General features: G+C 37.1%; 1 protein-coding gene across 1 annotated transcript in view; it reads left to right on the top strand.

Moving 5' to 3' along the window:
* LOC126203413 (alpha-tocopherol transfer protein-like) overlaps positions 1-12,848 on the top strand; it is a 30,571-nt gene extending 17,723 nt beyond the window's left edge. The window contains exon 7 of the mRNA XM_049937720.1: positions 12,361-12,848. Within this exon, the coding sequence (XP_049793677.1) occupies positions 12,361-12,515 (155 nt within the window). The 3' untranslated portion in view covers positions 12,516-12,848. The remainder of the gene's footprint in view (positions 1-12,360) is intronic.
* The last annotated feature ends 1,602 nt before the right edge of the window (positions 12,849-14,450 follow it).

The raw sequence follows: 14,450 nt of genomic DNA, 5'->3' as shown, positions 1-14,450 counted from the left end.
GCTAAGCAGGGATGGCTAGAGGACAAATGTAAGGATGTAGAGGCTTATCTCACTAGGGGTAAGATAGATACTGCCTACAGGAAAATTAAAGAGACCTTTGGAGAAAAGAGAACCACTTGCATGAATATCAAGAGCTCAGATGGAAACCCAGTTCTAAGCAAAGAAGGGAAAGCAGAAAGGTGGAAGGAATATATAGAGGGTCTATACAGGGGTGAAGTTCTTGAGGACAATATTATGGAAATGGAAGAAGAGGTAGATGAAGATGAAATGGAAGATATGATACTGTGTGAAGAGTTTGATAGAGCACTGAAAGACCTAAGTCGAAACAAGGCCACGGGAGTAGACAACATTCCATTAGAGCTACTGACGGGCTTGGGAGAGCCAGTCCTGACAAAACTCTACCATCTGGTGAGCAAGATGTACGAGACAGGCGAAGTACCCTCAGACTTCAAGAAGAATATAATAATTCCAATCCCAAAGAAAGCAGGTGTTGACAGATGTGAAAATTACTGGACTATCAGTTTAATAAGTCACAGCTGCAAAATACTAACGCGAATTCTTTACAGATGAATGGAAAAACTGGTAGAAGCCGACCTTGGGGAAGATCAGTTTGGATTCCGTAGAAATGTTGGAACACGTGAGGCAATACTGACCCTACGACTTATCTTAGAAGAAAGATTAAGGAAAGGCAAACCTACGTTTCTAGCATTTGTAGACTTAGAGAAAGCCTTTGACAATGTTAACTGGAATACTCTCTTTCAAATTCTGAAGGTGGCAGGGGTAAAATATAGGGAGCGAAAGGCTATTTACAATTTGTGCAGAAACCAGATGGCAGTTATAAGAGTCGAGGGACATGAAAGGGAAGCAGTGGTTGGGAAGGGAGTGAGACAGGGTTGTAGCCTCTTCCTGATGCTATTCAATCTGTATATCGAGCAAGCAGTAAAGGAAACGAAAGAAAAGTTCAGAGTAGGTATTAAAATCCATGGAGAATAAATAAAAACCTTGAGGTTCACCAATGACATTGTAATTCTGTCAGAGACAGCAAAGGACTTGGAAGAGCAGTTGAACGGAATGGACAGTGTCTTGAAAGGAGGGTATAAGATGAATATCAACAAAAGCAAAACGAGGATAATTGAATGTAGTCGAATTAAGTCGGGTGATGCTGCGGGAATTAGATTAGGAAATGAGACACTTAAAGTAGTAAAGGAGTTTTGCTATTTGGGGAGCAAAATAACTGATGATGGTTAAAGTTGAGAGGATATAAAATGTAGACTGGCAATGGCAAGGAAATCGTTTCTGAAGAAGAGAAATTTGTTAACATCGAGTATAGATTTAAGTGTCAGGAAGTCATTTCTGAAAGTATTTGTCTGGAGTGTAGCCATGTATAGAAGTGAGACATGGATGATAAATAGATTAGACAAGAAGAGAATAGAAGCTTTTGAAATGTGGTGCTACAGAAGAATGCTGAAGATTAAATGGGTAGATCATATAACTAATGAGGAGGTATTGAATAGAATTGGGGAGTAGAGGAGCTTGTGGCACAACTTGACTAGAAGAAGGGATCGGTTGGTAGTATTGGAGGGCAGCATTGAGGGTAAAAATCATAGAGGGAGACCAAGAGATGAACACACTAAGTAGATTCAGAAGGATGTAGGCTGCTGTAGGTACTGGGAGATGAAGAGGCTTGCACAGGATAGAGTAGCATGGAGAGCTGCATCAAACCAGTCTCAGGACTGAAGACCACAACAACAACAACAACCATCCATCAGCAAAATGCATCATATACAGAAATTATACATGACTTAATCTTGGGTAATGCTTACTCATTTGGGATCCTCATATTGATTTCTAGAGGAAAAGGCTGTTTTGTGACTGGTGATGTAGCATATACATACTAATTTGGCAAAAAGAGCATATTTTTTATAGATCCCAAAGATTATAGAATTCAGTCTACATAATATATAAATCCGAAGTAAAGAGTATAGCCTCAGTACTACCGGTCAAGTGTTAATTGTATATGGGAATCAAATGTACTTGACATTCAGACTGCATGATGACTGGTTTGCTAGTTGAAGGCATTTGTTGGGGAGTGGATACATCCACGCTCTTCTAGGCTAACATGCAGGTGATGCCTTACAGTGTGTGTGTGTGTGTGTGTGTGTGTGTGTGTGTGTGTGTGTGTGTGGGTGGGTGTGTGTGTGCGTGCGTGTGTGTGTGTTGGGGCTTACGGGCACTCAACGTCGAGGTCATCAGCGCATGACACACATAAAAAAAAACAAATGTGGACAAATTTAGTAAAATGGAAGCATACATGCAAAGAAAGTGGGAAAAGATGAAAAATGCTGTATAATAAAATAAAACGTGAGGAAAACGAGAAAGGAGCATCAAGGATGCCACAGGAAATTGTCACTGGCTGGCCACTTATGTAAAATATGGGTGGTCCAGTCACCCATTGAACAATGAGTCTTCCCATGCTTAAGGGTTTGAGTGTCTGTTGAGACAAAGGCTGGTTTAAACTTGACACATGGACTGTAGTTGAATTACTGTTTATGTTGCTTCAAATATCACTTTGTATTATTCATCATAAAGTGATTCCGGAGGTTTCTTGACAACAATATCTGCTTATGTGACTGGATGTTAAGAAAAATGAATGAGCATTGAGTATTGTGTTGTTTCCACACAAGAAGACTTAGCTTTAAGTTATGTGACCACAAGTATTGCACAAAACCTAACATTATGATGGTGTCATTTCATGCATCAGGGAAGATTACACCAAGAAGCAGAAGGGTCTGACCATAAACTATTTCAGGTTTTATTACAGTAAAGCCTTCTTTAAAAACTTTTTGTAAACCCAGTAAGGTTATGTGAAGAGTCTGAGTCAAGTGTTCAAAGACATGGCATATGAGTGAGACCTCTACCAATCTACTTGCTTCTGGCCATAGGCAAGTACTTTAAGCAGGAGTGGTTGAGACTGCTTGTCCAGTGTAACACAGTGTGGATTTTTGAAGCAGATGATTCACTCATGGAAGGCAGTCTTAGGAATAGGGTAGGCTGTTTCATTCTCCTAGAAGAATGCTTCAGGGCATTGTGAGATGTATCAGTTGCTGTCAGAGAATAATCATGCCCTTTGAATTGTGGTGTTTGTCACAATATGGCAGTATTGGCAATGTCTGAATCATTGATTTGGAGGAACAAATTGCAAAATAGGGTTGCAATATGATGAGTCACCTGATTACATCAGCAGGTATCACCCTGATCTATAAAGTACTTGCAGTCTTTCTCTGTATTCAGTGAGATTAATGCTTTCTTGACTGACTACAGAGTGTGATATTGAGACACTGCAAAAAAGCTCAGTGTCACAATGTGACATTTGTACAAACCAAAGCAACACATCTGCTGGATCTATAAGGAATACCTAAGATTATTGTCTCCCTCCTGTATATGAATGGTGAATTCACGTTAATTGATGAGCAAGTTAGTATGGGAGTGTCGGCCACTTGTGTGTTCCACTAACTGTCAACGTGCTTGAGAGCTGTTTTGAACAGTGCATCATAGTGTAAATATCACAACAGTCACAGTTATGCTTTATCTGGCCACTGGAAGGAGATGAAAGGGACTGTTTTGTTATCCATGATAAATATAAGTTGTTGGCCTTGGAGAACACTCCACAATTATTTTATCTAAGTGTACGCTGTATATAACTCATTATCACATGCAGACCAATTATTTTGAGCAGTGATAGCTTTTGGCTAGAGAATAACAAAGGCTGCCATTGTTGGTTGATGCAATGTCACAGCACAGCTCCTACAATTATGAGAGTGAGTGATGCTCTACAAGGAGGGTAAGTTAGTAGCTTGATCACTAAGATAATTGGTGATAGTGGTGTTTGCTTGACTTACATACAGCAATAAGTCTTCTTGTCAATCTCTCAGGAATGTACTGAGAGGTGTGGCCAAAAGTACATGGTAGGAGGAAAAAAATCTATGATAGAACTTCATTCAGCTCAAGAACCACCACAAGTGAGATGTACCATGATGGGTTGTGTGAATTTGTACATAGCCCTTGCAATTTCCAGAAGTAAGCATGTTCCACAATGAAAGACTTTTTTTCCAAATGCTCACACATGAGCATTTGGAAAAAAGTGCTTAATCACTAATCCGCTGCCTCAGAGGGTGTTGGATACTTCTTGCAGATATGCAAGATCTTCAGCTTTAGCAGATCACATAATTCATACCGCACCTCATTGATGCTGAGATCCTGAGTGATCTCACCTGTGAAATGTAGAAGTATTTTCCATAGCGTTGTGTACTCAGGATGGTATTAATTTAAAATGAAATCCAGTGCAAACAGCAGCCTTAGGAATGAGCTTTGTGGCAATTAGATTTTGATGGAAAACACAGGTGATCTGTTCCTAGACTAACACAACTGGAAGAGAGGATATTGTGGAGAAATGACAAAGCTACAGCCTAGCAGAATGTTTCCAGAATGAATGTTTCACTCTGCACTGAAGTATGCACTACTTCTGTGTGTGTTTTTCTTTTCTTTTTTTCCCAGTGGACACCACAACACCACAAAGGTGCAGTCCATCATTATTTTTAGACTCTGCGCCTAGTTAGTTGAATTAGATTCACTGAAATTAAGTGAATAAATTCGTGGGGATAAAAGCAATAAAGATACAGTGATAGAAGATACCAGTGATTACTAAGCAGCTGCAATGTACTTTCATTGTAATGAATATGCCACGACTAAACAAAAATATGTGTCAGGCCAATTCTCAGATTCAGATTACTTCCTTTTCTATCTGAGTAAACCTCCAGGCCTCATTCAGTGCTTCATTGTCATTCATGTTTCCAGGTATGATTTCCAAACACTGCGACTGGCAGTTCTTCTATGCATAATATGGGAATTATGCCACAGGAGGGGGGATTTGCTGTAGGGTTACTCAGCCATGCCAAATGTGTATCAGTTGAATAAGGTTCAGAGAAATTCTTAAATGAAATGACTGCTTTGACGTGGGTAAAAAAAGCATGATTGGTTCAGAGTCTCTTAAGAGAGGTGTTCAGTCACCTGGTGCAAGTTTTTCAATGGGATGCCACTTTGGAGACTTGTATGTCCCTACCCTACCCAAGTAATACCAGGAGCAAAAAGAGACTTACAGTTTAGCATAGAATTTGAACTAAATATTGTTCCTGGCATATATTCACATCATGGAGAGGTGACAACTTAGGGACAAAGGCAGACTGAAAAATTTCAAGATTTCAGTGGGAGTCTGTTGCACAGCCTTTTGGTTTCCAGGTATGAACTTTACCAAGACACCACCAAGCCCACTGATGGGGGTGAAACCAATGTCAGAAATGCTGAACCCACAATGTAACGAAAGCACAGAAAAGCAGAAAATCCAGTGCAAGCCCACGTTTTGCAACAATTTTCACTAAACACATATTCAGTACAACGTGGAATGACAAAGCCCAAATTATATCTGAAGGTCAGCAGATCCCAAGCATAAGGTTAAAGAAGAATCCTTGTCTCTTCATTTGAGACTTGAGGCATCTCTTGGGACAACAAACGTAGCAACGCACTGACCAGTGGCCCTGGTTTCCTAGCAGTATGGTGCTTGATTGAAAGTTTCTTTGATGCTGTGTTAGGCATTGGTTCAGTAACCTCTGGACACTGCAGAAGCAGCTCACTGTATGGAAAATCACCAGCACTCAGTCTCAAAAGCAGCATTGTCAATAAGGTGCAAATGCTCATGATGAAGCCAACTGGACTAGAGAATCAGTTTGAAATTGATGGTAGAGGGATGGCTGGAGACATAGAATAATAAGGAGAATCATCTCCAGTGATGGAATAGAGCATGCTGATAACAATGAAGTTCTCCACAAATTCACATCATAGCCGAATATTGGTTGATAGTAAGATGTGACGGTAGGTTTCAATTTTCAACTAATTCATGTGTTACAGGTAATCTCATCACTACTGTGCTTGTGTGATGGCAGAATGTGTATGCAGTTTACAGTCAATGGTTGTTGCTTATTAAATTGCCACCAATACTACGATAAATTTTTCTTATGACATGTGGGGGTAGCTCCATACTTTTTAACATACTGGCACATATTGCCTGTAGATGATCAATGATGATTTTCAGCAGTGGAATGCTACAGTTGTGACAACTGACAAGGATATCACATCTGGAGAACCACTTCTTTAGACACTCAACAATATATTTTTAAACCAGTTCAAGAGTGTTGTCTATCTTTGTAGTCACAGTAGTGATGCTCATAAGTAGATAAATTTTCATGATACAATCTGCTTTATGTGGTAAAGTGCTGAGGTTGCTGGCCAGAACGTTAGTCATTTTTTGTATATTTGGGCAGTGTGATAGCAAAGTAAGGCTACAGTATGTAAATATTTATGTTGCTGATAAGCAGTGTTTTAAAAATCAATATCATAGCCCATAATAAAAAGGAAAATGCAGGAATCATGGCAGAAGCTTTCAACAAGCTCTTGAACTGTGTTGAACATGGAAAGCTTTTAACAATAGACACAAGTGTCCCTGTAAAAACCAAGCCAGAAAATATAAACCCACCTATAGTGCAAGAAATAGAAATTACACTTAAAGAGATAAGAAACTACAAAGCATGTGGGGAAAATCAAGTGTTTGTGGAAATGTGGAAGTATGATTGGAAAACAAATCAGACATCTTTGCATATTATTTTACAAAAAAATTGGGCAACAGAAAAATTCCCAGAAGAATGGTGCAGAGCTATAATTAACCCACTTTATAAGAAAGGAGACAAAAGTGATCTAGATAACTATAGAGAAATCTCACACTTGGACTGTATCTGCAAAATTGTTTCCAAGATTTTACACATTAGGATCAAAGAACAGCTGGACAAGGAACAAGGGGAATACAAAGGAGGCTTCAGACCTTGGAGCAGCTGTGCCAAACAAATAATTACTCTGAAATTAATCACGAATTATTACCACAAACGTAACAAGCCTCTCTGAATTACATTTATATATTTTAAGAAAGCATATGATTCTGCCCATAGACCCACACTGTTAAAAATTTTGACACATTTCAGACTCCACCCAAAATTAATTAAACTGATGCAGCTTATCTTAACAAATACAAATTCGAAAATTAAGTTAAGAGGGGAATTTTCTGAAACATTCTTGGTAAAAACAGGTTTAAGTCAGGGAAGTGGCCTGCCACCACTTCGTTTTAATTGTGCTCTTCAATACATAATGAAGGAATGCTACAAGTACAATCCAAAGAACATTAAGACTGGAACACAAAAAGATCACATAAAGTTGAACTCTTTAGGATTTGCAGATAACCTCCCTCTTCTCACCAGCAACATTCAAGAAACAAACAACAAATACAAACATTACAGGAAATAGCCCACAATATTGGCCTTAAAATACATTTTGAAACAACAGAAATAATGCTAAAAGACCTGCCACTGGCAAACAAAATTAGAATTGGAGAACATAACATCAAGATTGTTGAAAAGTTTAAACACTTGGGAGAAATAATAACACACAATCTGAATGAGAAACCATTGTGGCAGAGTGGAAGAAAAACTGATTAAAACACATCATGTTACCAAGAATACATATAACAAAAAATACCTCTCAATAGCCACAAAATTGAAACACTGCAAAATAGTCACACAGCCACAAATAACATATGCTAGCTAAACTATATTTAAAACAACCAATACTGTAGCAATAGACAAATTACTTTAAATAGAAAGAAGGATAGTCAGCACACGTATAAATAAAAAAAAAATGCAGAAAAGACAGAGTTTGGAGAATAGCTTCAAATGAAACAGTTTGTAAAGGAATAGAAACAGTGACAAGTACAATAAAAAAGAAAGGGATCTCTTTCCTAGGACATCTGATGAAGACAACAGAAAATAGAATTAGCAGGAAAATAATTGAGAAATTATGGAATAGTAAGAGTTGCATTAGATGGATCACAGAGATCAAGGAGGACATGATAAAATAACAGATTACGATGGAGGATTTGAATGGCAAGACAAATGAACTCAAGGCACATCAGCACAACTATATCACACTACCAATATATATTAACAAACAGAGAATGAGAAGGGTGATTTCAGATGGGGAGAGAAGGGCACAATCTGAAAGAATGAAAAAGTATTGGATCAACACGAAACAGAAGAACCTAGTTCATATTACTGACTAAAGTGGTCCAGTGTAGACCATATAATAAACTGAAAAAATCAATATCAAAACAATATTCAATTTTATTTGTCACAGTATGGTACTACATTGCACATATGACCATATGGATAAAGTACATTGAGAAGCTGTTCAGACAAAGAAATGTCACTCACAACATGCAGCATGCCCTTTTGTTCTAATGATGGTGCTCACTTATGTAGGTGTGAATTCCACAGGACACAACAAGTGTTCAAAAGTGATGATGGTGTGAGAATGATAGACTGTTGCAAGTTAAAACTGCGTGCCGGACCGAGACTCGAACTCGGGACCTTTGCCTTTCACAGGCAAGTGCTCTACCGAGTGAGCTACCCAAGCACGACTCACGCCCCGTCCTCACAGCTTTAATTCCACCAGTACCTCGTCTCCTACCTTCCATTCTAGAAACATCCCCCAGGCTGTGGCTAAGCAAAGTCTCCGCAATATCCTTTCTTCCAGGAGTGCTAGTTCTGCAAGGTTTGCAGGAGAGCTTCTGTGAAGTTTGGAAGGTAGGAGACGTGGTACTGGTGGAATTAAAGCTGTGAGGACAGGGCGTGGGTCGTGCTTGGGTAGCTCACTCGGTAGAGCACTTGCCCGCGAAAGGCAAAGGTTCTGAGTTTGAGTATCGGTCTGGCACACAGTTTTAATCTGCCAGGAAGTATAATATCAGTGTACACTCTGCTGTAGACTGAAAATTTCATTCTAGAAACATCCTCCCAGGCTGTGGCTAAGCCATGTCTCCGCAATATCCTTTCTTCCAGGAGTGCTAGTTCTGCAAGGTTCGCAGGAGACCTTCTGTGAAGTTTGGAAGGTAGGAGACGAGGTACTGGCGGAATTAAAACCGTAAGGACGTGGCGTGAGTTGTGCTTCGGTAGCTCAGTCGGTAGAGCACTTGCCCGTGAAAGGCAAAGGTCCCAAGTTTGAGTCTCAGTCTGGCACACAGTTTTAATCTGCCATGAAGTTTCATATCAGCACACACTCCATTGTAGAGTGAAAATTTCATTCTAGTTGCAAGTTAGTCAGATAGAACTCTAAAGTAGGCATACTGCTTTTGATAGCATCTTAGACATCATTAATAGGACAGAGAGCAGACAACATCAGAGACCAGGCAAATAATTTTGTATCCATGAAGTGTTTGTGGAACCACTTAAACACTGTTTAGATCGAATGTGACAGTGCACTATGTCATTATAGGGATATGTTTCTAAGTACATGCTGTGAGGGGTTCAAATGATATCTCAGTAAGTGTCTTCTCCTGTGAGGAATAAGACAGGCCTTTGAGTATTTCACATCACTCCACATAAACATTCCCCAAATGAGGATATCATCATTCACCTGATGCATACTCTAATAGCAAGTGAGGACAATTGTCTCATGTGGTGTTTGAATTACCAATGTTCACCGACACTGCAACTCATTATAGGTGACCCTTTTCCAACCTTTGAATGTCCACTGGTGTTCAGTAACCCATATAATCTTTTTGTTATGTGATACATTGTTAAAAGGTTTACTTCTGTGTGGCAGACAATCTACACTGAATGGAGAAAATGGTAATCATTTTTGCTTGTGTCTGTCAGTGAATTGGCCAATAGATTCTTATGCTATGAACTGTATATGCATTGTAGCAATTTCAGTTTGTTGTTACCAATATCATTGAGTCATACATTTTTGACTATTGCAATTTAACTTGTTACTTGCATCTTACTTACGGTTCTAAAAATTCAAGAAACTGACTAAGATATAGCATTTTAAATGCACTTTCCACTGCTGATACACCCATGATCACTCACCATTTGTCATTTCTCTGCACCATTTCTGTGTTTCCATATTATTCAGGGTTGTGCAGTGGTTAAACACAAACGTCTCTTCACTATCTAGTCAAGCTTACAAAAAAAATTACATTTATGACTTATCCTGTACATGTAGAAGCTACATTCTTGTTCTGTTTTCTTTGTGTTCATGTACATACAATGTATTGATTTGTTCTTGTTTTCATTTTACAAAATGGTCTGTGATGTGTAAATTTATAATGAAAACATGATTGTACCTACGGTGACATTATAATTTTATTCTGTTTTTGTCTCTATACCTGAACTTATAAATGGTTCAAATGGCTCTGAGCACTATGGGACTCAACTGCTGTGGTCATCAGTCCCCTAGAACTTAGAACTACTTAAACCTAACTAACCTAAGGACATCACACACATCCATGCCCGAGGCAGGATTCGAACCTGCGACCGTAGCAGTCGCACGGTTCCGGACTGCGCGCCTAGAACCGCGAGACCACCGCGGCCGGCTCCTGAACTTATACCTGTTTACAATCTCCATTCAGAATTTACTCACATAATTTTTATCAGTCTTTCTTTTTTATTCTTCCCTGACAAGGCTCACATCAGTAACCTACTGTGCATCTGAAGAGGGAAAAAATATAATGCTGTAATCACCGTATACATTTGGTCTATGTATGAGTACATGCTTCGACATAAGAAGATTTTTGTTTTTTTTGTTTTGTTTGGTATAAACTTCTCAATGATAACTACTTTCTAAACACTCTTTTACAGTGCCTAGCCAAACAGACGTGGCTAGATTATTTTTCTGACTATGACAGTTATTTATATGTTTTAATTTTTAATAACTGAGGAGCAACTTTTCAAAATGCATTATGTCCACTGGTGGACAAAATTGAATTTGATATGAAATCATGTATTTTCTGACCCATGCCTTAGGCTTCTACAAGCAGGTCCCATGAAAATGTGTTTTAAAACCTTCAAGGAGAGCTTTGAAAAGTAGAAAATGCAATATATAGCAAGTATGAATGAATGAAACTGTATGAAGTCCATCAGTTGATTTAATTATTTTCTTATTAAGCAATGTTGCCTACAATGTAAGACTGGTGGATTGATTTGAAACTGTTTAACTGACCAGAATGACCAATTAGTATTTGTTTTCAATATTACAGCAGATGTAAAAATTTGTTCTGTTAAAATCAGGTATATGATAGAGAGTGGGTGCATATTTTTAATTGATTTCCACCTTTTTTAGTTAGAAGAGTATCTCCAGTGCATGTTACTGATACGCTTTTCTGCTTTCCAATTCAAGAACACTACTTTTTACCTGCTGACTGAGGTTTTTACTGAATTTTTGACTGAGAATAAACAAAAATTTATAAAATTTCAGAAATATTGAATCTGAACACATACCAGGAAGTTTACGGAGAGGTGGGTGAAACAAAGATTTTGGGGAAAGATTGGGAAATATTTGACTACAAAGAACTAAGTAAAAATTTGAAACCTGAATGGGACCAGTAATCTGAAAAGGTTTCATCTGAAGAAATGCATGATACACAAAAAAGTAATTGATGTGATGATGAAAACTCACCTGAACTACTTTTCTGATAATCCTTCAAAGTGATTTTTGCCATTAGACAAACATGTATACAGCTTTAGAAACATAGCATATAGATCTAAAGTGACATCTCTGAACAGGATTAAACAAGAAAAGAAAGATGATGTAATAAACTACTAAGCCTTAGCTTTAGAAGAGGTTGGAGGGAAAATGAAGTGTTTAAAATTTTCACCAAAATCTTCAGCCTTATATGTAATGAACCTATTGTCCAAGACACTGTTTGGATTGTATAGAAGAGGAGCCTGTTTTGGAAAAATAATGTGCACACTGTAACTGGAAATGAAGTACATTTATGTTTTCATTTATGCTTTTCTGAATATTACTGAATATTAAAATGTGGTAAATTTTCCAAAAATATTTTTATGTTATTGAAAAATAATCAAAATGCATGATGTCCAAATTAGATTACATCAAAAGTCATATTGTCCAATAGAAGACAACAAAAACCATTTAGTCTGTCAAAAAAGTACTTATATCTTGAAAGGAAAAAAATATCCTTGTAATAAACGAATTTTTATCAGCAGCCCTACCTAAGTATTTTGTGTAAAATTAATAAAATAATTTTTGTGGTATAAGTAGTTCACTTCTTCTGAAAATTTTACTTTTTGTGTCATTATACATTTGAAAAAGTTGCTACTCATTGAATTAGGTGCATAAAATATTTGTGGGATCCTTTTCAGTCAGTAACTTGATTACAATTACACAGAAGTGTGCTATATGTTGCAGATGATATGCGGCAGTTGGTTCTCAAGGAAGGGAGTAGTTACGTGGCAGAGGAGGCTAAATGGAGAGTGGATGAGAGTAAGAGACAAGGCAAGCTGAAGACGAAGGTAGACTTGTTTGGAGCTGACGGGTCCTTCAAGAAGTTGTCCATTGACTGAAAAAGCTGCCTGAGATGGAGCACAAGTCCGCAGCCAGTGACATCTTTTGCATGGAGTTAAGCAGATACATGTACTCTCGCAAAACCACAGAAACAACAGGATCCTGTAGTCCATATTCAGAAATGTGTTGTTTTCTTTTGCAGAAAATAAAATAGAAAACATTTACACTGTTAAACTTGCAGTAAAATACATTTTGAATGATACAGTGAGCTATTAATTCTTGTTCAAATAACTAATAGTAGCATAAAGAGTACAATACTATCTGTATAATAAGATAAAAAATGTAAGGAATGGTATTGTGTTTTTGCAATAAACGTTATCTGAAAAAAATTACATTGGATTAAATGCAACCACAAAATTCAACTTGAGTCTTCCTTCCTTTCCTGTAAACAGTCATGATTATTACCAAGAAAGTAACAACTGCTTGATTCAATTGACAATATAAGGAACATGAAAACTTCCTACATGCAGTCACAAGATATTATTTATTTCTTTGCAGAGTGTTTCAAGAACTAAATTACTTGTCTTCAGTCAATAAAGTAAAAATATTATTTTTCAGGACTGTTATAACTTTGCTTTTACATTTGTGATTCATAAATATTGGAATGGAAAAATATAACCTACTTATTTAAATTGATTGATTGTAATGTTTATTCATTAAATGACATTGTCACCACTGTTGTGGGGTTTTAAAAACATTCAGTGTGGAAATAAACATAATGCATATATTAAATTATTTCATTAATTTGTTGTGGTTATGCAGATACATTCTGAGATGTGGAATGAGTTAATAAGTTCATTAATTGAGGTATTTAAATAATTGATAGTAAAAGTGGGTAGCATAAAACTCTAGTAGGTGACATGTAAAACACACAGTTGCTATCCAAGTAGTAATTTCTGTTGTATTGTTAAACTGACAATAATCATTTATAGACTCTTGAATAACTCAACTATATAAAAAAACAAATCTTGGTAGTTCCCAGATTCTGGAAATATTTGTAGTGTGTGTGTGTGTGTGTGTGTGTGTGTGTGTGTGTGTGTGTGTGTGTGGGAGGGGGGGGGATATGGCACCGATGGCACCCAAATGTTTAATAATTACTCTGAACTGCATATAACATTACATGCAAACTATAATTACATTTGATAAGAAAAACAAAGCACTACACATGTTTCTTTTTAATTTCATTATATACACATTGGTCCATGTCAAAGATCCATCTGGGATGTAGGAGATGCATTTAACATATTATATATTATTGCTCCTGTAGATATTGCTGGACTGGTGATATGAATTTTAGAACATTTTGATCTCTTGTTTCTGTCTTGTAACTGTGCTTCAAACAACAGCAAAATAACAACTATTGCTGTGGATGAAGATAACATATTTATCATGTAATCACTGGAACAGAAAAATATAACACTCAAGCACAGTTATCTGTAATCAAGAAAGATAAACCTAGATAAAGAATGTTGTTTCACAGACAGGTTGGGTTCATGTAGAGGGCTAATCTACATCCTGCTTCTTATGTGCGCATTATAGTGTACCGTACATTTAGAAAAACCTAAGTATAAACTCCTGAACCATCCCAACAAAAAGAAACGGAGAATTCCAATAATTATCAGAACCACACGAAGAAATAAGTGATTTGAGTAATCAGAAATTAGTGAAAGGAAGAAAGAATACAAAATCGGTGAAAAGGATTAAAGAGTACAATTTAATAAAGCAAAGTTTCATTCCAGTTATATTTGTATGAGTAGATATCTTTTTTTATTTCTAGCTTTCATAATGACATTCAAAAATTCTTTTAAAAATCTTATCAGTGGTTTTAAAGTCAATAAGCAATACAGAAACTAGGAAGTAAAATCTAAAAATTATGATAACAATCACAGGAAGTAACTTCCTTTTGTGTTTTACATGTAAAAAGTAATGAGTGT

This window comes from Schistocerca nitens, chromosome 9 (genome assembly GCF_023898315.1).
Source record: "Schistocerca nitens isolate TAMUIC-IGC-003100 chromosome 9, iqSchNite1.1, whole genome shotgun sequence".
NCBI lineage: Eukaryota > Metazoa > Arthropoda > Insecta > Orthoptera > Acrididae > Schistocerca > Schistocerca nitens.
This window is presented reverse-complemented; position numbering and strand designations above follow the sequence as displayed.